Source organism: Herpailurus yagouaroundi, unplaced genomic scaffold (genome assembly GCF_014898765.1).
Source record: "Herpailurus yagouaroundi ecotype Mexico unplaced genomic scaffold, PumYag 207, whole genome shotgun sequence".
NCBI classification, from domain to species: domain Eukaryota; kingdom Metazoa; phylum Chordata; class Mammalia; order Carnivora; family Felidae; genus Herpailurus; species Herpailurus yagouaroundi.
Genome location: NW_024412438.1, coordinates 4,592,540 through 4,617,335, shown reverse-complemented (window position 1 = coordinate 4,617,335; position 24,796 = coordinate 4,592,540). Strand labels below are relative to the sequence as shown.

General features: G+C 58.7%; 4 protein-coding genes across 11 annotated transcripts; 3 read left to right on the top strand and 1 right to left on the bottom strand.

Moving 5' to 3' along the window:
- Positions 1 to 64: 64 nt before the first annotated feature.
- On the bottom strand, positions 65 to 9,680 carry SHC1 (SHC adaptor protein 1). 4 transcript variants are annotated; one of them, XM_040452760.1, is made up of 13 exons: positions 9,551 to 9,680; positions 6,148 to 6,315; positions 5,663 to 5,733; positions 5,101 to 5,164; positions 4,865 to 4,984; positions 4,579 to 4,632; positions 4,352 to 4,403; positions 4,048 to 4,174; positions 3,113 to 3,311; positions 2,956 to 3,025; positions 2,730 to 2,879; positions 2,349 to 2,587; positions 65 to 1,682 (listed from the first exon to the last, which is right to left on the bottom strand). In XM_040452760.1, exons 2-13 carry the CDS (start codon positions 6,310 to 6,312, stop codon positions 1,554 to 1,556), a joined length of 1,440 nt encoding a protein of 479 aa, XP_040308694.1. In that variant the 5' UTR covers positions 6,313 to 6,315; positions 9,551 to 9,680; the 3' UTR covers positions 65 to 1,553. The 4 variants fall into 4 exon arrangements, with proteins under 4 accessions (XP_040308694.1, XP_040308691.1, XP_040308692.1 ...); XM_040452757.1 differs by lacking the exon at positions 9,551 to 9,680 and having other exon boundaries at positions 6,148 to 8,656; XM_040452758.1 differs by lacking the exon at positions 9,551 to 9,680 and having other exon boundaries at positions 2,730 to 2,864; positions 6,148 to 8,653.
- A 196-nt stretch (positions 9,681 to 9,876) lies between these two features.
- CKS1B (CDC28 protein kinase regulatory subunit 1B) lies at positions 9,877 to 13,188 on the top strand. Its single transcript, XM_040452761.1, has 3 exons — positions 9,877 to 10,104; positions 11,939 to 12,066; positions 12,682 to 13,188. Exons 1-3 carry the CDS (start codon positions 10,046 to 10,048, stop codon positions 12,732 to 12,734), a joined length of 240 nt encoding a protein of 79 aa, XP_040308695.1. The 5' UTR covers positions 9,877 to 10,045; the 3' UTR covers positions 12,735 to 13,188.
- Positions 13,189 to 17,179: 3,991 nt separating this feature from the next.
- FLAD1 (flavin adenine dinucleotide synthetase 1) lies at positions 17,180 to 22,660 on the top strand. 5 transcript variants are annotated; one of them, XM_040452747.1, is made up of 9 exons: positions 17,180 to 17,288; positions 17,758 to 17,983; positions 19,410 to 20,154; positions 20,270 to 20,385; positions 20,777 to 20,924; positions 21,107 to 21,287; positions 21,367 to 21,556; positions 22,275 to 22,348; positions 22,454 to 22,660. In XM_040452747.1, exons 2-9 carry the CDS (start codon positions 17,903 to 17,905, stop codon positions 22,587 to 22,589), a joined length of 1,671 nt encoding a protein of 556 aa, XP_040308681.1. In that variant the 5' UTR covers positions 17,180 to 17,288; positions 17,758 to 17,902; the 3' UTR covers positions 22,590 to 22,660. The 5 variants fall into 5 exon arrangements, 4 of the variants coding, with proteins under 4 accessions (XP_040308681.1, XP_040308684.1, XP_040308683.1 ...); XR_005783915.1 differs by lacking the exons at positions 17,180 to 17,288; positions 22,454 to 22,660 and adding an exon at positions 21,765 to 21,891 and having other exon boundaries at positions 17,445 to 17,983; XM_040452748.1 differs by lacking the exons at positions 17,180 to 17,288; positions 20,270 to 20,385 and having other exon boundaries at positions 17,454 to 17,983; positions 21,189 to 21,287.
- A 153-nt stretch (positions 22,661 to 22,813) lies between these two features.
- LENEP (lens epithelial protein) lies at positions 22,814 to 24,077 on the top strand. The gene is made up of 2 exons (XM_040452756.1): positions 22,814 to 23,387; positions 23,529 to 24,077. The coding sequence occupies exon 1, from the start codon at positions 23,080 to 23,082 to the stop codon at positions 23,341 to 23,343; it is 264 nt and encodes an 87-aa protein (XP_040308690.1). The 5' UTR covers positions 22,814 to 23,079; the 3' UTR covers positions 23,344 to 23,387; positions 23,529 to 24,077.
- Positions 24,078 to 24,796: the final 719 nt, after the last annotated feature.

Sequence of the window (24,796 nt, the reverse complement as noted above, 5' to 3'; positions counted from 1 at the left end):
TCCCCCACTCCCACCCTCGCCCGGCCGCGGCCAACCACAAGCAGCAGGGACCTTGAGGCCGAGGTAGAAGAAACAGGGACTTTAATAAAGAGGATTTCCCTTTGGTATAAGTGACACCCGCGAAGACACCCAAACAAAAAGGCGAGGACGAAGACCGTGGAGACACTCCCCCACTCCCAGTCCGCAGGCGGAGCCCCCAGCAGCAGGGCTGGCTCCCGGGGTGGGGGGGGGCGGGGGGCGTCAGCCTGACACAGAAGCTCAGAAGCTCAGGTCGTGCACTAGGCCGCCTGGCCTCCGGGAGGCCCAGGCTTTCCTAGTCCCGGCGCGCGATCCACTTCCAAGGCCGCAGTCTCTGGCGGAAAAGATCGTGCCCAGGCCAGGAGGAGGGAAATGCTAGTCCTTATAAAAGGGCTTCGAAAAGGCAAAGAGGTGATGTGTACATGTCATTGACTATTATCATTCTGTGCTCCAGATAAGCCAGAGAAAACAAACAAGGAAAGTAAATCCACAGCCATAAAATATACGCGTATAAAAATCAAAGTAAGTGTAGTTCCAAATCTACAGATGGTATTTGGGGATTGTCTACTGCTTTAGTCTCACTGCCCTCGTCCCTGCCTCCACAAACCCGCAGTTACCAGTTCAGGAGGCCTGAATCCTGTCACACCCCCCACCCCCACCCCCGCCCCCGCCCCCGCCCCAGCAAGAGGCAGGGAAGGGGCTGCAGGACCGAGGGAGGGCGACGCTTTGGCTGTAGAGTATAACATGCATGCAAATTGGGAGGTGGGGGAGGGACTTACAAAATGTATATACAGACCCCTTGGGTGAGGGGGCCCCCCCTGGCCAGGAGGCACTGAGCAAGGGAGGGGTCCATCTCCCCACTGGCCAGGGAGAGGGGGGCTCTGAGGCAATCTCTAAGGGTTGCATTTTCCCCAGGGACAGGGGCCAGCTGCCATTCCTGCTTCTGCTCTCCCAACCTACACTGAGGTGGAGGTGGAGTGGGGGCTGAGCAAGGAGAGGACAGGGTCCCCGAAGCCAAGGTGTCAGCACTCCCATCCTCGACCTCAGGGGCTCAAGAACTCTTTGCATAAAATCTCTTCAGACCTAGGAGATGGTCAAAGGCACAAAGTTTAACCATTGGGAGGGAGAGTTGTTGAGAGGGATCTGAGCCCAAGGGTAGACCAAAGGTGTGATTCGTTCCCCCTTCCCTAGGAAGGTGATTGCCCCATTAGGCTTTTCTCATGTCAAGGAGGCACGCTGCCCGGGCCTCAAGCACCCACCTTCTTGGGAAAGGGGGTATCAGATTGGCACAGGAGAGGCCCAGGGAAGGGGCTACTCTGTACATTAATACTTTGGTAAGGTTCGGGGAGAAGCGGGATTCTACCCCAGGCTTCCGACAAAACCTCTCATTCAGCCGATGCTGAACCGTGTCCACACTACTCCCAGCTCCAACACAAGGCCCAGGCCACAAAACACTCCCAAGTGAAGTCCTGAGAATCAAGGAACAGGGTGGAAGGGGTGAGAGGGCCCCTTCGGGGAGAAAGCACTTTGCTGGATCACAGCTTCCGCTCCACAGGCTGCTGGAGACATAGTTCACTGCCCGCAGAGATGATGGGCAAGTGATTGTCCACATGGTAGCTGATGAGGTGGCTGACGCTCTCAAAGCGGTGATCCTTTGTCCGAACCTGGTGAGTGTAAAGGAAGAAGGTCAATGCAGGTGAAGAGTCGAAGTAAGACCTCAGCCCCCAAGGCTGAGGAAGCCGGAATATTCAAGAGGGTTGAAGGAGAAATGGATGGCGGGATGGGAGGATTGTCAGTCCTGATCACTGAAGCTTCTTGAGAAGGAGAATCCGGAGCTGGCCCCGGGAACAGACAGCTCAGTGAACTGGGAAAAGGCAGAGGGGACGTCTGCCCAGGAACTGTGACACTGAGGGCTATCTACTCCTCTTCTGACCCGGGAGGCGACACGCCGTGCAGAAAAGACAGGGAAACGAGACAGAGACTGCTCTAGAAAAGAGCCCAAAGTTATGAGGGGCAGTGGGGGCAGTGCAGAGACACAACAGGACACTGGTCTGAGCCCTGAGTCTGGAGGACCGGGGGCGGCTCCTCTCCAGGACGGTTTCCTCATTTGTTAAAAGAGGGGCTCAGGCAAGAAGAACACCTTCCTGCCCAGATGGGCTAGGGGGCTGGGGCTTTGCGGGCTGAAAGGAACAGAGCTCAGGCCCGGGGGTGTGAGGGAAGGAACCTGGACTGCTGGAGAGGGGTGCCTGCGCACAAACCCCAAGCAGGGACAGCAGGAAGCAGTGAGGGAAGGAGGGGGCCGCGGCCTCCCGCCTACCCCCACCACTCACCACGCCCTCCGGGTCCACCAGGAGCAGGTGCTTGGGCTGCCCACTCTGCAGGCCGGTGAGCACGTACTGGCCCGGCGTGGTCGTGCTTTCCCGCACCAGGAAGTCGCCGTTGAGCTGCAGCAGGGCCTCGGCCTCCCGCCGGCTCAGCTTCCCGTGGAACCAGGGCTCCCCTCGCAGCTGCTCGGCCATGGCCGCTGACTGGGGAGGTGGAGGCACGCGAAGGGCATCCTCGAAGGGCTCTGGGGGTGCAAAGAGAAGGCTAAGAAAGGCAGGGGGCACGACACACGCCAGGACCCAGACCTCCGGGGAGGAAGGCGCAGGGCAGAAGAAGAGGAGCCAAGTGGGAAGACAGCCATGCAGAGAGGAGAGGGGAGCACTCACTCATGTCAAAGAGGTCTCGGGGCGCGCTGCCATTGATGGCAGGATTGGGGGGCCCGGCCCCACCCCCTGCTTGCCGGGCCTTGTCTAGGTTCTGGACGTTGACGTAGGAAGGATCGTCGAAGAGCTCCCTACCTGCTGAGGAGAGGGAGGTTTCACAGTGACCCCAGTCCAGCCTCCTGCACCCCGACTCCGCACCCCCTCCCCACCGCCCCGGCTCCCTTCACACCTGGGCAGGGCGGTGGAGGTGGCATCTGTTTGCGAATTTCTGGGTCTCCCCCAACAGGCTGCCCCACAGGCTGCGGGGACAAAAACAAGACGTTACCAGAAGCCCAAACCTGCTACTGCCAACCCGGGCCCAGCCCACCTCCTTCCGAGCCACTTACCAGCGTTGCTCCCAGGTGGCTGGGGGTCTGCACCCCGGGTGGAGTGGGTCGAGCAGCCCCGGGGGGAGCTCCTTCCCGAAGCCTCATGTCCACCACTCCCCCGAGAGGCGGCTCCTTCCCCGGGAAGTCATTATAGTACTGGTGGTCAGGTGGCTCTTCCTCCTCCTCGTCCCAAGCCGAGCCATCAAAACCAGCCATCCTGAGAGGGGCAGGAGAGAGGGAGGGCACAGACGGTGGCCACGGGCTGGGCGCTGCCTGCGGGGTGGGCCCAAGGCCAGCTGTTTTCGACACACAGCCGCACCACCCTCCCGGGGGCCCTGTAAGTAGCTATTACTTCCTTCTCCTTCTCGTTAGAGACGAGAGAGGCGGGTCAGAGCCGGAGAATCTGCCCGCGGCTTCACAATCGCACGGTGGCGGAGCAGAGCCACAGAATCGGATTTGACCCTAAAGTTCACACCCTTGGTTGTTATGCTGTCTCCCGAGAGGGAGGGGAGGCACAGGGTAGCAGGAAAAGATACGATCCAGACTAGTTTAATCTCCTCCAAATACTCAATAGCTACCAGCCTAAGGCAGGAAGGAAAGGTAGAGATCGTGGGAATAAAACATCCTCCCGCACCCCAAATTCCTGATGGCTTCCACGGGCAGGAAAATGAAAAACCAAGGACGGCCAAACGGGCAAGAAAAGAGAAGCGCACTGGCACCAAGGTGGCTGGGGATAGAAAGGTCCACGCAGGCAGGGACGGTGGGGGCGTGGAGTCTGGCACGTGAGAGGAGGAACCGGCCTGCAGCAGGCAGGACACATTCTCCCGATGGCCGCGGGCACACAGGTTCCATGCCCCGACCCCCTCTGAGCTCGAGTGTGGGCAGTGGGGCAGACTCGCTCTCTCAGTTCCGGCCTGGGGCCCGGGAGCTGCCCCACCCCCAGACCCGCTCACCTGTCGTGAGGGGTGACCAGCTTGGGCGGGTTCCTGAGGTATTGTTTGAAGCGCAGCTCGAAGGCCTGGCCGATGGTGCTGATGACGTCCTGAGCAAGCCCTTCGGGACACTCCAGGATGTGGCAGGCTGCGGGCACAGCACAGGCTGTCGGTGAGCTCGGAGGCGGACTGCTGGGGGGGGGGGGGAGGTGGCGGGGGCGCAGACAGGGCCCTCGCTTTCCAGGGCCCCCGCTTAGCTCCCCAGGTCCTGCTCACCTGCCTCACGGACAGCCGGCCCCACCCAGCGCTCCCCACCGCGCCTCACCTCTCTGATTGACCGGGTCTTTGGCAACATAGGCGACGTACTCAGCTGTGTCCTGGGGTCGGGCAGGGTCAGAAGAAGCCACTTAGCTCGACTGTATAGCCCCGCCTCGCCCCCGCCCCCGCCAACCCAGTGCTTTTCAGACACCACACCACCGCTTCCAGCCAGTGTCTCCCCAGCGCCTGGCCCCTACTCTGCCCCCACCACCTGTGCCCCGTTCGGCCACTCACCGGGTCCCCACCGGACGCAAATGAGATAGACTGCATGTGGTGGTTGGCGATGATCTGAGGGGCAGGGCAGGGGACAGAGGAGGAGAATGAAACACGTCAGGCAGCCTCAGGGCCTACCTGGGCGACCGCAGCCCCGAGCCCTGGTGGCCGGTCCCGCCCTTCTGGCCTCTCAGCCCAGGCCCTTCTAAGCTCCTCCTTCCTGACTGTCCTGGCTCCTGGCACTGTGACCAGGTCCTGCTCGGCCCTTCCAGCAGTGCTTCTGGCCCCCTCGCCCAACCCCACCAACCTGTTTGCAATCTGCGGCCATGAGGTTGAGGCTGCTGGTGGAGACGGTGAGAGTGATCGGCATTCCTGCAAACTTCAGGTTACTCCTCCCCAGGATGGAGCTGAGTGGGCGGCCACAGGGCTAGGGGAGGGCCCAAGGCTCTCAGAAGCTGCGGTTCCCCACCCCAGGAACCCCCCCCCCCCACCGCCACCCCATGTTTCCCAGCAGCACCTCCGGTCCCACCGGCCCCGGGGTACCTTTCTCCTCCGTGTTGCCCCCTTCGCACCGGGCACAGCCTCACACACCAGACTGATGGCCTCCCTGGGGGGAGAGAGGTCCTCAGACCCAGAGCCTGCCTCCCACTCAGCTCGGGCTGCCATGGGGCAGGGGGAGGGGAAGACCAGGCCAGACTCCAGGGGCACTCCAGGCTCTTTGTCGTGGTGGATTGAATTAAGGGCCTTTAATATTTGATGACACGGAGAGGCCACTTCCTGGCTGATTGGGTTAGGGCCTCAGCGGGGGCCCGGCCCCACCCCCTTCCAGCTAGCGAATGTCCCCTCCCCTTCCCAAAGGCAGCAGTCACCGACCATCCGCCCAGCTTCCACTCAGGCTCCAGCTGCCAACTGGCTTTGCCACGGGCCCCCGCAGCTCATGGGCCGGAGGAGGAAGGATCCCGATGAGAGCTGCCTCTTTTCATTCAGACTCAGACTCGCTCCCCTAACTTTCTCTCCATCCCCTTTACCAAAAGATAAGGTACCACCTGCAAGCCACCAAGTGACCCGCGTCCCTCCTCCCCCAGTCTGCTCCCGCCCCACTAACCTGGTGACCTGGGTGCGGGTGTTGAAGTCCAGGGCGCGCATCGACTGCAGGACCTCCACACAGCCCATGTACTGAGGGGAGGGGACCGAGGGTGACGGGTCAGCCGCCTCCCCCCACCCCTTCACGAAGAGCCCCGGGTCTTTCCCCTCTGAGCCGCCAAGGGAAGAGTGAAGATGAAGGCATCTTGCCCACTGCCCGAGGCTACACCCCACAACGTGCAAGACAACAGGAAATGAGGGGAAGAGGCAGGCTGGGAGAACCTCATGCATCTGGGAAGAGACTCTAGAGGACAGCGACAGGCACGGGGGGGGGGGGGGGGGGGGAGGCACAAAAAGGGGGGGGCCCAGGGAGGGGTCCAGAATGGGAGAAGGGGCAAGAAAGGTTTGAGAAACAGGACCCTGAAAGCAAGGCGGTGCTGGGAGATGGGTGGGCAGAGGGGCTGGAGGCTCTGGAGGGAGCGGGGAGGCAGGGGCGTGCTCACTCACCCGAACCAAGTAGGAAACCCCGGGTCCCATGACTTTGTCGTTGGGATGCAGCCAGCCCCGCGTGGGCTTATTGACAAAGCTCCCGTGGCGGGTCCACTCCTCGCCCCCCAGCTGGCCCCCTTCCACCCGAGTCCTGCGCCCGCCGCCTCCACTCAGCTTGTTCATGTCCTGGAGGAGGGGCAGGGGGCCTGAGTCTGGCGCGGCCGCCCCTACGACCCCCTCCCCATCCTCAGCCACCCTCCCTGGCTCCCCCTTTGGCCCCGGGCGCCCCCCAGCTGGGTTGGCCAGCTTCAGGTTGCTCATCCGGGGGAAGAAGGAGCACAGGGTGGTGGGACTCTCGTCCCCAGGCAGAGGGGGCAGGATAGGCCCCAGGGACGAGGCCGAGGGGGAAGGCGGCTCCTCCGGCGGGGTGGACCCCGAAGCCCCCTCCTCCAGCGATGACAGAGACTCATTCCGAAGCGGATTGTACTTGGGCTTGGGGGGCAGGAGATCCATGGCTGGAGTGAGAGGGAGGCTGCTGCCCAGCCTGGCCCCCCTGCCAGTCAGGGCAAGGGGGCCAGGCAGGGGGCATCCCCAGGCCCTTAGCCTGACCGGACCTCTCTGGCCCAGGGATCTCAAGGATCCTGGGAAGGGAGAGGGTAAGCGGCACCAGCGCCCACCCCCCCGCTCAGACCCAGAGAGTTTCAGGCCCCATCCCCGCCCAGCGTGGAGCCTCTTCTCCGGCGGAGAAGAGAACAGGCTGGACCCAGAGCTGCCTGGCTCCTCCCCAGGGGCGGGGAGCTAAGCCGAGAGCCCAATCCCGAGGACAGTGCTGACTCACAGGCTCTGAGGGGCTGAACCCCCACCACTGCCACAGCCCCGGACTCGGCAGGGACAGAGCTGTGCGTGTCCCCACCCTGCCCCCAGACAACCACCAGTAATCGGGGAGGGGAGCCAAGTGGGGGTGGGAGGGAAGCATGTAGGAATGAGAAGGAAGGGAGGGAAACAAGGATAGGTCTGGATCAATCCAAACAGGACATGGGAGCAGGAAGCCACGGGAGAGTAGGGGGGAATGAGAGAGGAAACAGAGGCAGCTGGGGGTGGAAAAGGGAGGGGATCCCTGAGCTCAGCACTTCCCTTCCTGTCCTGGTTGAACAAAGTCCCCCCTCCCGCAGCCCAGGCCAGGCTACCCCCACCGCGATGGCACAGTGGGGTGGTGGCCCTAGGGAGCCTGGGCCATTAGCACCCTCTGCTACAACAGCTGTGGACAGAAGGTAAAGAAATGGGGAAAGGTTGGTAGTGGCCCCAGTGGACGCAGAGGGGCCAGGAGGAAGAGCAAAGCCTGTGTTGTAAGGGGAACGAAGTCCAACCTGGGTGGTGCCTCAGGGAACCACCTGGTAGGAGGTGGAACAGAGGACAAGCTGACGGAGCCTCGTTCTCTCCGTGGCACCCACCATGCCGAGGAGTAGCGGCCAGCACTCTTGTGTCTCCCCCCCCCCTCCTTCCACGGGCCTAGTTAGCAAAGCAAGCTGTCAAGGGTGGGTGGGTGGCAAGACACTGACACTAAGGTCAGCTCCCGGAACGCACTGTCTTGCAGGGACCAGGGAAGGTGCGGGTGTCCGCCAGGGGCAGAATGTGACTGGAGGACGTGGGAGAGTGAAACAGTTCTCCCTCCAACAGAAGCGCGGGTTACGGGCCACAAAGGGACAGAGGGGGCAGATGGCAAATCTGTGCCCAGGGGCGCCAGGGATGGGCTGAGGCTGGACGCAGGGAACAGCCCCAAACCCATCCCTCCCACCCACAGCTTCCTGCCACAGCTCTGCTTGAGGGGGCCACGGAGGAAGATGGGGGGTGGGGGTCAGCAAACAAGTAGCAAAAGATACGCAGAACCCCCACGTTCACCTTGGAATTACCTACTCCCAAATTTACTTAAGATAAGGGTGCAAATGATATGATTATAATGATTAATAATGCCACCACTTAACTCTTTCACCTGCACTAGTCCTCAATCGAGGACAGCTTGGTCACTCCCGAGCACAATTCTATCACTCCACGTCCGAGAGAATGAGGAAGGGCTTCGCCACAGCCTCACACCCCCCACACCTGCCAAGACGTCCTCCGGCCGCGGGAGGCCGCGGAATCCAGAGGCCGGGAACGAGCGACAGGTGTGGGCGTTCGGAAGAAAAGGAGGAGGAAGTAGGGCTTTTTTAAATTTGCATAGGAAAAAAGGAGCCCGCCTCCCGGGAGTCCGGGTGGCCGGGTGTGGGGGTGAAGCCGCTGGTGGCTTCCCAGCCCAGCAGGGAGGAGGAGGAGGAGGCAAGCAGCAGGAAATGGCGAAAGCCTCAGGAATGTTTCCAGAAGGGAAGGCCGGGCGAGCGGGCCCAGGAGGAATGCCCAGGCAGGAACTCTGCTTAGGGGGAGGGGAAGGGCCAAAGGAGCGGTGGGGGTTGAGGAGTCCCTGCAAAAGGGCCACTGTCCCCTCCACCCCTCCAAGCCGCTGTCCCCTGGCAGCGGACAGCGCTCGCTCCTGTCGCACCCACAGGTCGCACACCGACAAACCCATGGCCCTACCAGCTCCCGAGGTGCAGGTGTGAGACCTACAGCTGTCCCTGGGGCGGAGTCGGTCCCGGGAGGGGAAGCTCCGGTAGCGGGGCTGGGAACCCCGGAGCAAGCCTCGCTCCCCAAGTCCAGCCCCCTTCACGCGGGCCCACCCTGGGAAGGGGGCAGGGGGAGGCCAAGGGCTGCCTCTAACCTCTCACCGCTCAGAACCGGCGGGGACACTTTGACGTCCCACCTGCTGGGGCACGAGCGCTCAGGAAAACGGAGCCCGAGGCCCAAAAGAGAAAAGGGAACTATGTGAGCCAGGGTCTTCGGGGCTGAAGACCGCGCTTCCGAGGCGGGGACCGGGGTCGCCCCCCGAGCAGCCCCTCAGGGGGCGTGGCCCCTAGGTCGCGGGCACCCGAGACTTCCAGCAGGCGGGGTGTCCGCTCAGCCCGACGTGGTTGGGGAGAGGCGGGGCCTCGGGGAGGCGTGGCTTCACGCGTCCCTAGCGTTCTTTGAGGGGCGGCGCTCTGTTCTTTCGAGAGATAGGCTCTTTGATGGACAGGAGTTAGCGGAGACCCGTCGCGAGGAGGCGGGGTCTCGGGGAATTGGAAGGACTACCGTCGGGTTTCTTGCACTAGGGCTTGGAAGCATGTCCGGGGGTGGGGCTTCCAGGAAAGCTGGGCGGCAGGGTGGGGTCGTGGACAATAAGCAGAAAACAAGTCGGGGTTCGGGGAGCCCCCTGAAGTTGGGGGGTGGGACTTCCGGGGAGGGGGTCTCAGAGGGCGGGACTTATCCACGAAGACCGGAAGTAGGGTCCCGGGAGAGGGGTTCCGGGGTGGAGGAGCGGGTCACCTAAGGAGAAGGGAAAGGCCCAACTCACCAGGGCCTCATGGAGTCGCCGCACCGCACCGCGGCCCGATTTGGTTCCGGATCACGCTACTGCCTCCTTAGGTTGTCGTTCCAACTTTCTCCCCGGCCCGGCCTCCCTGAAGAAACTTTATTGCACTTACTTCCGGCCTCACTAACCCCTGACCCTCTACCTCGGTCCCTCCTTTACCCAGCCCACTTTCCCGAATCAGCCAATGGCAGCGCGAGAACGCGCACGGGGGCAGGGATAGCCAATTACAGGCGCATTTTTTACCTACGCTCGTTCTTGAGGAACGTGAGAGGTGCACTCCAATAAGGACTCGAGGAGAAGCGAATCTAAGCCAATCCGAGGCTTGAAGGTAGAGCTGTCCCGCCTTAAGCCAAAGGGACCAATGGGAAGCGCGGGCGGCGTGTTTGAAAGCGAGGCCAAAGTGGGTGGGAGCGCGTGCTGCTGGGAGTTGTTCGGAGGTTGGCGGCGCGGGGCTGACGATCCTCAGGCCGAGCGGTCATGTCGCACAAACAGATTTACTATTCGGACAAATACGACGACGAGGAGTTCGAGTACCGGTTAGTGCCGGCGCGGGGCCCACCGCGAGGTCGTGAACTTCGACAAGTGAGGGCAAGAAGAGTTAGGAACCGGAGCTGAAGCGACGGGACCGGCGCATGCGCGGGAGACCCGAGCTGCGGGGCTGGGGACGGTCGCTGAGAGCGTACGGCGCACGCGCCAGGGCCTGGCGGCACCGGGGAAAGTAGAAAGTGGCGGACTCGGAGTGGGCGTGGCTAGGGGCTCTAGGCTGACGGCCCCGCCCCCTCGGCAGAGCGAGTTGTCCTTGCCTCCTGGAGACTGCTGGTGTCGCGGCGACACCTCGGGGCCTCCGGGGCCTACTGAGAGGAGGTGGCCACGGCGGCGCGAGAGGTGTCCGCGGATTCCTGCAAAGGGGGCGTGGGCTTGTTTCAGGAAGGGGGCTTCCAGGACCTGCGAGGGGGTGAAGCTGGCCGAGGGCTTTGAGAAAGGACTTGGCAGGGGCCTGCCGGATGCCCTTCGAACATTCGAAACAGTTACGGAGCGCCTCCAGGTGTTGTGTTAAGTGCGGGCATGAGCCCTGGCCTCTGCTCCCCACAGCCCGAGACGTTTGTGGAAACGCTGCAGGCTTCAGAGAGAGGGCGAGAAGGGACGTGATGGACATAGGTGCAGGTTATGTGGGAGCAACAGAGCTCGGCACGGATGGTGAAGAAGGGGATCCTTACAGAGTCTCGGAGTTTGGAGTTAATCCAACTCCGTGATTCCAGGTTGAAAGATTCGGGAAGACCAAGGATTCTGCAAATGAGGGCATGATCCTTGAAACAACTTCCTAGTTCGTATCTTGCCCCCAAAATTGAAGAACGTGCAATGCAAACTTGCTTCGGTTGTGTTTCTTTTCCGCCTCGTGCGGGGCTGGGCCCTGTGGCCGGCTCGGTGCGTGCTGACAGGTGCAGATACAGGACCGCGGTGACGCCAGCTGCTTGGGGAAGACCCGCAGCTCCGCTGGGGCCCGTTAACTTTTTCCTCCCCATCTGAGCTAAGCGCTTATAGCATCTCTGTGGGACTAGGGAGGAGTCACGAGTTTCATCTTTCTGGAAGTTGTAGATCTTGGCAGTGGTATCTTGGTTTGAGAAACAGCTTGTCGTGAGGGGGTCTGTTTGGTGCAATGTGCCAGGGACTTGTTAGAATGTAAGCTATTTTCAGATACTTAGACCAGAATCATGTCTCTGGGAAGCATCTCTGTTACTAGCACGGGGAGCGTTTAGTGTATTTTCACGGAGCCTGATGAAGTGTATCAGGATTCGTGGCAGGGTAATACTTTTTTGCCACGAAAGGAGACTTATCCTTGGTTAGGAAGACAAGGCGTTTCCCCAGGGAAGTCTCATGGCACATCCCTTCAGAGTCAGGAAAATGAAATCGAGGATAGATTTAAAGGGTTTACGTTGACAGTTCATCCTTTGTGAGGGCTCTTCCACACAGTGCTCCGCAAGAGGCCTTTCTTCACCGATCCTTCTCGAAACTACCTCTGTTATTAACACTCTGCTATGGGGCTGCCATTCTGTTGATTCCGAGTAATCAAGTAGGGGACTGGGCTCCAGGAGGCCAGAGGCAGTGCATCAACGGTGCCTGGAAGTTAGGTGCTCATTCGCTTGCGTTGCTCATTAATTCGTGCTTTGTGATGTACTTGCAGGAGGATTTGCAGAACTTGGCCTTTAATTCTAGCTGCCTTTACCCCACAATAAATTTATATAAACTCCCTACTATCAGAAACCAATTTTTCCTTTCTTTCCTCTCTTGGCTTTGTATGTAAGCACTTGTCTAACGGACTGTCCCCACTACTGATGGGAGTCCCCCCACCTGTCCATGTTTCTGTTACAGGCACGTCATGTTGCCCAAGGACATAGCCAAGCTGGTCCCTAAAACCCATTTGATGTCTGAATCTGAGTGGCGGAATCTCGGCGTTCAGCAGAGTCAGGGATGGGTCCATTATATGATCCACGAACCAGGTTGGTGCAGTGGCTGAGAGCGATCATACGGGTTCCCTCACTGAGGGCAAGAAAGAGCGATAAGATCGCAGAACCCAGAGAAATCAGGGGAAGGTAACGGTGGTTTATCGGTTCCTCACCAGCCGTCTAGAAAAACTGAAGTGACCAGAAATAAGAGTAAAGTATCAGAGGGGAAGTTCAGAGACAAGGTGTCACTGAAAAAAACCCCTTTTAATCTCTAACTTCGTCCGAGCGTAGTCTTTTTTTTAAGGCCACATATACCCCGGAGGAGGCTGTGGCTCCTTCGTCATTCTCCATCAGAAAGTGAGTTCTTGGATGTTATCCAAATAAGCCAAGGAAAGCGTATTTCTTGATAAGACACCAGACACCAAGCTGCCAGGCAAAACTAATAAAGGGCTCCCCCGGGGCTGCACAAACATAGCAAAAGAACTGATACTAACAATCCTGTACTTGGCAGACAGGCCCAGCTTTTGGGTCTGGTTCTAAGGCCGCGTGCTGACGTCGTAATTTAGTCGTGAAGATCTGATCGCTGTCTCTGGGAGGTGCGGGTGGGAGACCGTAGGCTGTGCGCAGACGAGTGTGAGCTTGCCTCTTAGGTTTCACTCGCTCTTTCAGAACCTCACATCTTGTTGTTCCGGCGACCACTGCCCAAGAAGCCAAAGAAATGAAGCCGGCAGCCACCTTTCGGCCTCGGGCTTCGCACAGCTGTCCTCACGTGCTAACGACATCTTCGGGTGACATTATTCCATTGCCTTCTTGCTTCCCACTTTGATATTGAAAGGATGTTCAGACTGTCTGTGCTGGTGACCGCTTCGCCTGAGCCAACAGCAGCACGGCCCAGCCGGCTGAGCGCCGTTCGGGCTGCAGCCTCGGCCGAGCGTGACCCCAGAAGCCCTGCCGAGCTCTATCCTGCAGAACACACTTGGTAGATGGAGGAAGCGGCTCCTCTAAGCATAAGGCCGTGGCAGGGATTGCGTAAACTTGCCGTTTTGTGTCTTCCTGCCAGGTGTTGTATGTTGTATGGTGGTTTATGTTTCATTGTACTGGAAACTGTCCATTTTATTCAAGAAACCTGTTCCGTGTTAAAAAGCCTTGATTAAAGAGGAAGTTTTTACGATCTGATTCTTTGCTTGTCGAGGTCTCCCCTCTTGGGGTCGCTGCAAGCAGCACCCTGTTTGTGGTCGTGCCCCCTTCGCTTAGATCATGAAGCCCAGCTCTTTGCTAATAATGAGGGTCGTTTCAACATTCGTGTAACCGGTTTTTAACCTACTTCAAGCAGACTTTCTGTCAAACATCTGAAACGATTATTATTATTATTATTAGCCTGAGCTAAAGGCTGTGTGGAGACATCACCTCAGGAAAGCAAACGAACTGTTTCCTACGGCCCGGGATGGCGCCTTCACTGTAGTCCTGGTATCTGAAGGGCACGAGAGGGTGAAGGGAGGAGGCCGTCAGCCAGAGTCTGCCCTGTGCCCCCTTCCTGCCGGGCCCAAGGCTCAGGCACACCTGGAGGCAGGAGAGGGGGACGTGGAGGGCAGCCCCTGCTGTTTTTCCTGGCAAGTTCTGGTGCCTGAGCCGACCCTGAGAGATGTTGACTTAATTGGTCTGGGGTGTGGCCTGGATGTGGGAATTTCAAGCATTTTTCTGCAGGTAGCTGGAGTACTAACCTTTGGGGAAACAGGTATAAGCTGTAGTTGTTTGAGAAAACATTTCTCCAAGGGGCCCCTGGCTGGCTCAGTCGGTGGAGCATGCAACCCTTGATCTCAGGGTCGTGAGTGCGAGTCCCATGTTGGGTGAGGAGATTACTTCAAAATAAAACCTTAAAAAAAAAAAAAAAAAAGCATTCTTCCAAATAATAGCTTACCCCCTACTTTTAAAAATCACAGCAGTACTAAATAAAGGAAATTATCTCCCTGCCCCCCCCCCACCCCCATCATCCACCCATTTACTACTATGGCAGGAGTTCAGTTGTGGTCCCTGAACCAGAGCATGACTTCACCTCAAGCCTTGTTAGAAATGCAAATTATTGGACTCCACCCTAGACCTGCTGAATCAGAAACTCTGACGGTTAGGCCTAGCAAGGTTTTAACAGGCTCTCCAGGTGATTCTGGCACCCACTCAAGCTTGAGAACCCACAGATAGAGGATTGGATCAGAGCTGGGGGGGGTGGGTGGAGACACTATCACCATTGCTAGTAAAGATGATGGCTCATGTGACTTCTTGTTAGGCAAGTGGGACTTTTGTTTTGCCTTTAAATTCGCTTTATAGGGGCATCTGGCTGGGCCAGTTGGTATAGCACAGAGCTCTTGATCTTGGGGTCGTGAGTTTGAACCCCACGCTGGCTGCGGAGATCACTTTAAAATCTTTAAAAAAAATTTTTTTTTTTTTTTAGCTGAGGTTCTTTTAATTGAAAAACACACACAGGGCTTATCGCTTGAGAAAGAATAGTCTAGAAGTCTGGCTCTACCTTTGTTTGTTGTTTTGGGGTTGCTGGATGGCATCCCTTCCTTTGTCTTAGCCTGTTGCCCATCTGTAAAATGGGTATCCTCTATCTGGGGCTTTAGGAGAGTAAAATGAGGGTGGGTGTGGTTCGGCTGTCCTCCCAGTGATGCATGAATTTTATGTGTTTACTACAGAAAACATAGTCCAGGTACCAGCAGCGTCAGCATGACAGGAGAGCTTGTTAAATGCAGATCTCAAGCTCCCACCCAAACCTCCTGAATGGGGGAGACTTAATCAGCATATTAAAGTCCCAGACGGGGAGCCTGGCTAGTGCAGTCCATACAGCATGCAACTCTCCTGGTCGTCAGTTCAAGTCCCATGTTGGGCATAGAGATTATTTTAAAAAATTAAAACAATTTTTTAAAAGGAGGGTCCCAGATGATCAAACATTAAAATTTAAGAAGCCCTTTTAGATCAAAGGCAACTGAAATGAGAGTAAGCTAGGATGATGTAAGAATCGAAAGTGGACACGTGGCATCCCCTAGTCACTGCCCTCACTGGTACCTAGAAGACCCAAGCCTCCTACCCTGTGCTCAAAATTCCCCACTTGGTGGAGGGGGGGGGGGGGGTGGGGGGAGTTAGGCTTTTTCTTGTCAAGAGGGTTAAGTACATAGCTTTACCGTTTATAATAGAAATAAATGAAAGCTAGGATGCCTAGATTGCTCAGTGGTTAAGCCTCCGACTTCAGCTCAGGTCATGATCTTACGGTTCCTGAGTTTAAGCCCTGCGTCGGGCTCTGTGCTGACGGCTCAGAGCCTGGAGCCTGCTTCCGGTTCTGTGTCTCCCTCTCTCTCTGCCCCTCCACTGCGTGAGCTCTCGCTCTGTCTCAAAAATACACATTTTTTGGCACAAAAACAGACACTCAGATCAATGGAACAGAATAGAGAACCTAGAAATGGACCCACAAACATACGGCCAAATAATCTTTGACAAAGCAGGAAAGAATATCCAATGGAATAAAGACAGTCTCTTCAGCAAGTCGTACTGGGAAAACTGGACAGCAACATGCAGAAGAATGAACCCAGACCACTTTCTTACACCATACACAAAAACAAACTCAAAATGAATGAAAGACCTTAATGTAAAACAGGAAGCCATCAAAAGCCTCAAGGAGAAAGCAGGCAAAAACCTCTTTGATCTTGGCCATCGCAGCTTCCTACTCAAGTGTCTCCAGAGGCAAGGGCAACAAAAGCAAACATGAACTATTGGGACCTCATCAAAGTAAAAAGCTTCTGCACGGTGAAGGAAACAATCAGCAAAACTAAAAGGCAACCGACAGAATGGGAGAAGATGTCTGCAAACGACATATCAGATAAAGGGTTAGTATCCAAAATCTAGAAAGAACTTGTCAAACTCAACACCCAAAAAATAAATAATCCAGTGAAGAAATGCGCAAAAGATATGAATAGATACTTTTCCAAAGAAGACATCCAGACGGCCAACCGACACATGAAAAAATGCTCAACATCACTCATCATCAGGGAAACACAAATCAAAACCACAATGAGATACCACCTTACACCTGTCAGAATGGCTAACATTAACAACTCGGGCAACAACAGACGTTGGTGAGGGTGCGGACCGCTGGTGGGAATGCAAACTGGTGCAGCCGTTCTGGAAAACAGCGTGGAGGTTCCTGAAAAAATTAAAAGTAGAACTCCCCTACCACCCAGCAATTGCACTACCAGGTATTTCTCCAAGGGATACAGGTGGGCTGTTTCGAAGGGACACATGCACCCCCACGTTTACAGCAGCGCTATCGACAACAGCCAAAGGACGGAAGGAGCCCAAATGTCCATCGATGGATGAATGGATAAAGAAGATGTGGTCTATATATACGATGGAGTATTACTCGGCAATCAAAAAGAATGAAATCTTGCCATTTGCAGCTACGTGGATGGAACTGGAGGGTATTATGCTGAGCGAAATTAGTCAGAGAAAGACAAAAATTATATGACTTCACCCATATGAGGACTTTAAGAGACAAAACAGATGAACAAAAGGGAAGGGAAGCAAAAATAATATAAAAACAGGGAGGGGGACAAAACATAAAAGACTCTTAAATACGGAGAACAAACAGGGTTACTGGAGGGGTGGTGGGAGGGGTGTGGGCTAAATGGGGAAGGGGCACTAAGGAATCTACTCCTGAAATCACTGTTGCGCTATATGCTAACTTGGATGTAAATTAAACAATAAATGAATTAATTAAAAAAAAGAAAAAAAAAAAAAAAATGAAAGTTCCACGCACTAAAAAGTCCTCTCCAAGCTCTCCCTCCTTCACGGCCAGTGCTGATACTTGGTGTCCCTCGAAGGGCCATGCGCTACAAGATAAATCCCCTTTGCCTAGAATTCGAGTCGGGGTTAAAGACCGCTAGCACCGCACACAAGAACCCGAAAACGGGACCGAGGTTAGAATCACACCTCCCTTTCCCGCCAGCACCAGGAGCAGCAGCCGAGGTCCCCACCCCCCCGTCGGCCCCGCCCCCTCAGTTCCGGGTGAGGGTGACCACGTGCTTGTCGCCCATAACAACCCCGCGCTGCTCCCGCCCCCGGGCTGGGGCTGGCGAGCGACGGCCGCCTGCACCCGTGGGCCCTTGGAGGCAGTCTGAGCGACAGCCGAGATGGCCAACTGACGTGGCAGGCGCGATCCAAGGCGGGACGCGGCGTGCGGAAGCCGCCCGGGGCCGCGCGGGAGCGGAGGGCGCCGGCCGGGAAGGCAGGTGGGGACGCGGGGCCGCTGGGCGGGCGGGGGCGGGGGCGGGGTGGCGGGGACGGGGACTGCAGGCCAGAAAGGGTGCGGGGCCCCGGCGGGCCCGGCGCCTGAGCTCGGCCCGCGGCGGAGGGAGGGGCCGCGTTTAAAGGCGGGGGGGGGGGGGGGTCGAGACGCTTAAAGGGACCGGTCCCCAAAGAGGAGAGATATTTAAAGGTGCAGGCTGCCGGGCTGTCGCCGGCCAGGGGGGGCCGAGCTCGGCGCGCAGGAGACCTACGTAAAGTGGTAGGTGCTCGGGAGAGCAGGACGCTTTAAGGAGACCAGAGCCAAGCTTGTGAAGAGGCTGGGATGGGGTGAGAACACGTCCGTTGAAGGCAGGGATAAAGGAGTCGCTTGTCAAGGGCCCGGCGAGGTCTCCCTCTAAGGAAAAAAGAACATGCACTCCTGCTCTCCCCCAATGTCCTTTCTGGCTCCTCCAGGTTCCCTTGACCCCGGACCCCCCTGTTCCCAGGCTATGGCCCCCAGTGCCCTGTAGACCTGGCGCGACTCCCGTGCTTTCGACCCCTATTTGGGGCCCTGGGTGGCTACTGGAGGGCCTTGCAGAGGGGCAGAGAAGGCAGGACCATGGCATCTAGGGCCTCTGAACCTCCCTCAGGGCGCAGCGTGACGGCGGGCATCATCATTGTTGGAGATGAGATCCTCAAGGTGCGTCTGGGACAGAAGGGGGGTGTGTGGCGTGCTCCTGTCCTTAAGATCCTGCTGCACGATCTGTTGAGGGAAGGCAGGCCAGGGCGGGAGCCCCCTTGCTGCCGTGGAGTCCTGGAGTGAGCCCAGCATGTTAGAGGGAAAGTGACCCTTGTGCTTTCCATCACTCTGTTGAAAACTTGTAGCAAGGTGGCTTCAGTTTGTCCAGCAACTTGATAGGAGTAGGAGGGGCTTCACAGAAATGACGGGGAGTCCGACTTGTGAAGGGGGTACAGGTGTATGTGTTATTGAAGAGTTACAGCCAGCCTGTTTGGAAAATGACCCAAGGCACTTGGCAGAGTGAGTAAGCGAAATAGAAGGAAACTACTGGACGGAAGAAATCCGTCGGATTCTTCTGAGCAATCGAGGGAAATCTTGTTAAAGGTCGTGGTAGGCATCGGGTTTGAGGTAGTGATCTTGACCCCTCCTTTTTGAGTGCTTACTAGGGCCCGCGACTGTGCTTCTAGATCACATGTGCGGTTTTACTAACCCTTAGAACAATCCCCTGAGGTTCAATACTTTTATTATAAATGTCGATTAATAGATTATGAGACCGAGAAGCTAGCTTGTCCAAGGTTCCATAGCCAGGAGGTGGTAGAGGGGGGATTCCAACCTGAGTCCCTCTTACTCCAAGTAACCCTTGTCCGCTAAGCCCTCTGGAGAGAAGTCGAAGGAGAAGGGGCTGCAAAGGAAGATCGTGTGCACACCGCAGGCAGCCTCAAATGTTCTGCAAAGGAATGTGAACTTTATTCTGTATATGTTTGGAAACAACACAGGGCTTTTGAGCCCAAGAGTGATGCAATCCCAGTAACACATTAGAAAGGTTAGTCAGAAGGCACTGGGCAGAGCGCTGGGGCTGGCGGCCGGGAGCCTGGCCAGGGGGCCTCGACAATGTCCAGATGACAGGTGCCAAGGACCTGCCCGGCGGCAGTAGGGACCAAGAGGAGAGAGCAGATGGGGAGACATTTCAGTACACTTGACGGTAGGAGGGCCTCACTGGCAGTGGACAGTGTCTGGGGAGGCCACTGGCCAAAGTGACAACGGCCAGGAATATGGCAGAGATGCCCGATAGGTAGGCGGAGCCAGGGAGCTGAAACCGTCAGGGTTGGGGAGGAAGTGGATGGGTCGTCCACATAGAATTGGCCACCGAATCCTCAGGCATAGATGAGGTCAAGGTCAAAGCACGGAGAAGGAGGCCCAAGGTGGGTCATGCGACCCCCGGCTGTTCAGCTGGATTTTCTCACCCTCGTACCCAGTCCAGGCTTTAGAGCCTCACGAGGCGGCGTCCCCCAAAAGAGCACGATGCCCCACATGGCTGTCACCCCTTGCCCTTTGCCCTCGAGTCCTGCAGCACTGACACTCTCATCGTCCCCATCTCATCTCCCAGGGACACACTCAGGACACCAACACCTACTTTCTATGCCGGACACTGCGCTCCCTGGGGGTCCAGGTGTGCCGGGTCTCTGTCGTACCCGACGAGGTGGCCACCATCGCGGCAGAGGTCACTTCTTTCTCCAGCCGCTTCACCCACGTCCTCACGGCAGGGGGCATCGGCCCCACTCACGATGATGTGACCTTTGAGGCGGTAGCACAGGCCTTCGGGGATGAGCTCAAGCCGCACCCCGAGCTGGAAGCGGCCATCCGAGCCCTCGGAGGGAAGGGCTGCGAGAAGCTGTCCGTAGTGCCCTCCTCCGCCCGCCTGCATTACGGCACAGACCCTCACACGGGCCGGCCCTTCAAGTTCCCGCTGGTCTCCGTCCGAAATGTCTACCTCTTCCCGGGCATTCCCGAGCTGCTGCGGAGGGTGCTGGAGGGGCTGAAGGGGCTGTTCCGAAACACGGCGGTGCAGTTCTACCTGCGGGAGCTGTACGTGGCCGCCGACGAGGCCTCCATCGCCCCCGTGCTGGCTGAGGCGCAGGCCCACTTTGGGCGCAGGCTCGGCCTGGGCTCCTACCCCGACTGGGGCAGCAACTACTATCGGGTGAAGCTGTCGCTGGACTCGGAGGAAGAAGGGCCGCTGGAGGAGTGCCTGGCCTACCTGACTGCCCGTCTGCCCCCGGGATCGCTGGTCCCCTACGTGCCCGACGCCGTGGGGCAGGCCAGGGAGGCTGTCTACCAGCTCGCGGAATCAGGTAGGGGCCTGGGGGGGTGGGGGCTGCACGTGCCCACCCCACCCCTGCCCAGGTCTCGGGAACGTAGGGTCTGAGAGAGGGGGGATAGCTCCGGTGCCGTCGGTCATTCTTCCAGTAAATGCCAACCGGGTGCCCGCTCCTGCCAGCACTGTGCTGGGTACTACGGACCGAGCTCAACAGGACAGTGTGTTACACGCCACGGCCTTCTGGGCCGGCAGTGTAACAAGAAAGGAAGGCGTCAGGCACGAGACGTCGGTCTAGCGGCCTCCACGGTGGGGAGGTCAGCCTTGACCTGGGCGTATGTTCGTTAAATACAGTCTGCCGGGCGAGTGTCGGACTTGTGGGCCGATGAGGAGGATTGGGCCCCACCGGGAGGTGGGTGAGGGCAAACAGGACGGGGTTTAGGGGAACGAAGGAGAGCAGGGCCCCCCGAGGGAAGACACTGAGGTGAAGGGTTCTGAATGGCAGGCCGGGACGGACCCTGAAGGGCATGTAGGACTCCGGCCTTTACTCTGGGAAGCCTGGGAAGCCTGGAGAGGCTTCAGGCCAGGGCGGTGCCCCCCCCCCCCCCACTGCCCTCTGACGGCCACGTGTACCTATCTTCTTGTCTGTCTCCTTGCAGGGTCTTCTCTGGGGGGGAAGGTGGCAGGCGCCCTGCAGACCATTGAGACCGCCCTGGCTCAGTACGACCTCAGCCACCTTTGCGTGGGCTTCAACGGAGGCAAGGACTGCACGGCCCTCCTGCACCTCTTCCACGCGGCCGTGCAGAGGTGAGCCCACGCCCCGGGGCGAAGGCAGCAAGGAGGGAGAGGGCGGCCAGGGGTGGTTTGGGAGGGAGGGAGCCGTGGTGACCTCGCCACACTCTTCCCCCGCCACATTGACGAGCATCTGACATCTGGGCGGCCCTGGGTGGACGTGTAGGCCACCGGCCCTGAGCACAGGGAGGTCACAGTCCACCCAGGAGCAGAGAGAACAGTGTGCGAGCTCTCTGGGGAGCATTGCTCTGCCAAGCCTGTGCGTCCTCCCCTCCCCAGGACACGCCCCGATACTCAGGAGCCCCTCCAGATCCTGTACATCCGCAACATCTCCCCCTTCCCCGAGCTGGAGCAGTTCCTACAGGACACCATCAAGAGGTACTGAGGGCCTGGAAGTGTGGGCTCCGGGTGCGGCTCAGCAGTGTCCGCTTCTGACCCCCGCCCCTCCCCTCCTCAGGTATAATCTGCAGGTGCTGGAGGCCGAGGGCCACATGAAGCAGGCCCTGTGTGAGCTGCAGGCCCGGCACCCCCGGCTGGAGGCCGTCCTGATGGGCACCCGCCGCACCGACCCCTACTCCTGCAGCCTCCACCCCTTCAGCCCCACGGACCCTGGCTGGCCTGCCTTCGTGCGCGTCAACCCGCTGCTGGTAACGGGGAGGGGGCCGCAGCGCCTCCCGTCTCCCGACCCCTGTCGCTCATTGCGCCCTGGCCCCCCACGTGGGAGAGGTGGGAGCCCGGGGCTCGCGTGAGGGACCCCCATCGCCCAAGGGAGGCTGTGCTGCTCGGCCGTTCAGCTTTCTGACCATTCTGTAGGGAGCACCGATTCCGTGGCGGGCTTGTGCTTTCTACCTTTAGGTCCGCACTGCCCAGAATGGCAGCCACCAGCCTCTTATCGATACTCAAATTACAACCTACTGAAATGAAAGAAAGAATGACCCCAAACCACTGAGTGGTGCGCTCCAAGTGTGACGAATTCTGTGGTGTGGGTGTTATATCTTCATTTTAAAAATTAAATACCCTTCAGAATTCGCTTCTTCAGAGGCACTGACCCCATTTCCAGCCGCGGCCACGTTAGACGGCCCAGCTGGAGACGCAGCGGGCTGCGTGGACTCCTGGACACAACCACGTCTGTCCTGGAGCACGCCGGTCCCTGGGGGCTGGCTTGGGGGCGGAGGGAGGCGGGCAAAGGTTTCCCGTTTTGCGTTGCGTGGCCGCGCCCAGCAGGCTGTGCCGGAGAATCCCAGAGAATCCCACAGGAGGCCTCCCTCAGAGCCCGGGAAGCAGAAGAGCTCTAGGCGGGCCCCTGCCCAGGCGGCAGGCCGCAGTGTGGGAGGGGGGACTTTGTGACCCCACTCTGACCCCCAGGACTGGACCTACAGAGACATCTGGGACTTCCTGCGGCAGCTGTTTGTCCCGTACTGTGTCCTATATGACCGAGGGTAAGGGTGCTGGGAGAGGACGGGTGTCGTGGGCGTGGGGACAAGGTGGGGGCGCTGCGGTGGGGAGAGCCTGCCCCGAACTCGCCTGCCTCCTCCCTGCTCCAGCTACACGTCGCTGGGGGGCCGCGAGAACACCGTGAGGAACCCGGCCCTGAAGTGCCTGAGCCCGGGGGGCCAGCCCACCTACCGGCCAGCCTACCTCCTGGAGAACGAAGACGAGGAGAGGAACTCGCGCACGTGACCCCGAGCAGCCAGAGGGAGGCCGCCCTGGGGTGTCCCCTGTCAATAAACCGCCTCTTGCGTGCCTGCTGCTCTGCCTGTGTCTTCCTGCTCCAGGGGACAGGACGGGAGAAGCAGACGTGGGCCGGGCTCTGCCAGCTCCCAGCTGGCAGTGCTCCCTCTGAGGAACAGGGGCGGTGGGGGGGGCAACGGGGGGACGTCCTGGGGGGACGTACACAGAACACTCGGCAGGAGCCCACCGGAGGGCAGGGTCAGGAGCCACGCCAGCCCCTGGGGGAGAGGCACCCCGGGCAGGACGCCGAGGTTTGGAGAGCCAGGCTGGGAGAAGGGAAGCTGGGCTGGCCTGGCTGCGGAGGACAGAAGACGGGGTGGCCGGCCCACCCCCCCTGCCCCAACCCAGCCTCCACCCCTGCCCATGGAGGCTGACTCAGCCCATTCTTGGGCCCAGAACCTTCCCTGTGCTAGACCCCGGGGCCTTTGTCCCCATAGTCATGAGGTCTGAGGGGGTGGGGACGCTGCTGATAAAAGGCCCGCGAGACAGCTCTGTGCGCCTCAGAGCTGCGGCCCATATGCAGCCCCGGACGCAGCCCCTCGCCCAGGCCCTGCCTTTCTCCTTCAGAAGGGCCCTGTGGGGCACTGGGTTCCAGGTGCCGGTCATGAAGACGGGCACAGGATGGGAGGGCCTGCAGCAGACCCTGAAGGAAGTTGCCTACATCCTCCTCTGCTGCTGGTGCATCAAGGAACTGCTGGATTGATGCCCCGGGACCGCCCCCGCCCCGCCCGCCCCTGCACCGCTCAGGTGGGCCTGGATCCACCCCTTCCCCTCCCGCGCCCCCACACCCTGCACCGCTCAGGTGGGTGGGCAGGGTCGCAGACCCAGGCGCAGGGCCACAGCTTCTGTGACAGAGCCCGCCTCCCAGCTTCCTGTTCTCTCCTCCAGCGCCGGGCCCTGCCCCCATCGAGCACCCCCCCCCCCCCGGGCCCCCACCTCCAGGCCAGCTGTGCTTGACCGACGATGGGCCACAAACAACGGGGGAAGTGTGGACCCTGCTTCGAGTTTGTGCCACGTGCCAGCCTCCGTTCCCGCCCGCACCTCTGCTGGACCTCCGGTGCAGGTGCACGGGAGCTGCCTGGCTGCTGGCCGGGACCCGGATAAGACTGCCGCGGGACCCGCACCGTGAGCCCACCGGCTTAGATGGTTGATTTTTCTGTACTCAGTGCCAGGAATGGGCTAAGGATCACGAAACTGCGTGTGCGTGCATGTGTGTGCATAAATGTATATGTATATATATATATATGTATGTATGTATATACATATACCATCTGCTGTGTGCCAATCCTGTTGCTCTGAACACATCAGTGAACAAAACAGGCCCCTGTACTCACAGAGCTTACGTTCTGCTGGGCAGAGGCAGGAAATAAGATGTAAACAAAAAATAAGGATATAGATGTTCTATATAAAATAAATAGGCCTTGAGGCCAAACGTGCTAAATGTCTAAAAGGGACTCCACACAACTCAGCACTGAAAGGGTCTTGGAGCCAGAGCCAGCGTCCAGACCAGGGAGGGAAGGAGATGGGCGCCGGGGCGGCCTGGTGGGTGGAGCGTCCGACTCAGGTCACGATCTTGCGGTTCATGGGTCCGAGACCCTCGTCAGGCTCTGTGCTAACAGCTGGGAGCTGGCTTTGGATTCTGCTGCCCCTCCCCCACTCACACTCTGCCCGCCCCCCCTCAAAAATAAACATTACAAAAAAATCATTTTTAAAGAAGGGAGGGGAGGAGGTTGTCCTGGATACAACCCACACCGAAAGCCAGGTTTTCCGACTCACTGGTTGGGGAGGGTGGAGGGTGGAAAGCCCAGGTTCCTCCCAACCGGTGGGTAGGGAGGGGTCCGGCTTGGGTGGGGTCCCGCGCCTTAAGCCAGGAACTCAAATAGAAGACGTGGCCTGGGGGCGCCTGGGTGGCGCAGTCGGTTAAGCGTCCGACTTCAGCCAGGTCGCGATCTCGCGATCTCGCGGGATCTCGTGATCTCGCGGTCCGTGAGTTCGAGCCCCGCGTCGGGCTCTGGGCTGATGGCTCGGAGCCTGGAGCCTGTTTCCGATTCTGTGCCTCCCTCTCTCTCTGCCCCTCCCCCGTTCATGCTCTGTCTCTCTCTGTCCCAAAAATAAATAAATGTTGAAAAAAAAAATTAAAAAAAAAAAAAAAAAAG

Bases quoted from the DNA above. Each gene is read 5' to 3' on its own strand.
- SHC1 (XM_040452757.1), bottom strand. From the start codon at position 6,642: ATGGATCTCCTGCCCCCCAAGCCCAAGTACAATCCGCTTCGGAATGAG. The intron at 4,175-4,351 runs GTGAGGCGCGGT...CTGTGCCCGCAG, and splicing joins AGACCCGGTCAATCAGAGAG to CCTGCCACATCCTGGAGTGT. The intron at 2,588-2,729 runs GTGAGTGCTCCC...TTGCACCCCCAG, and splicing joins CCGAGACCTCTTTGACATGA to AGCCCTTCGAGGATGCCCTT.
- CKS1B (XM_040452761.1), top strand. From the start codon at position 10,046: ATGTCGCACAAACAGATTTACTATTCGGACAAATACGACGACGAGGAG. The intron at 10,105-11,938 runs GTTAGTGCCGGC...TTTCTGTTACAG, and splicing joins GACGAGGAGTTCGAGTACCG to GCACGTCATGTTGCCCAAGG. The intron at 12,067-12,681 runs GTTGGTGCAGTG...TCGCTCTTTCAG, and splicing joins TTATATGATCCACGAACCAG to AACCTCACATCTTGTTGTTC.
- FLAD1 (XM_040452747.1), top strand. From the start codon at position 17,903: ATGGCATCTAGGGCCTCTGAACCTCCCTCAGGGCGCAGCGTGACGGCG. The intron at 20,155-20,269 runs GTAGGGGCCTGG...TCATTCTTCCAG, and splicing joins CTACCAGCTCGCGGAATCAG to TAAATGCCAACCGGGTGCCC. The intron at 20,386-20,776 runs GAAGGCGTCAGG...GTCTCCTTGCAG, and splicing joins CCGGCAGTGTAACAAGAAAG to GGTCTTCTCTGGGGGGGAAG.
- LENEP (XM_040452756.1), top strand. From the start codon at position 23,080: ATGAGGTCTGAGGGGGTGGGGACGCTGCTGATAAAAGGCCCGCGAGAC.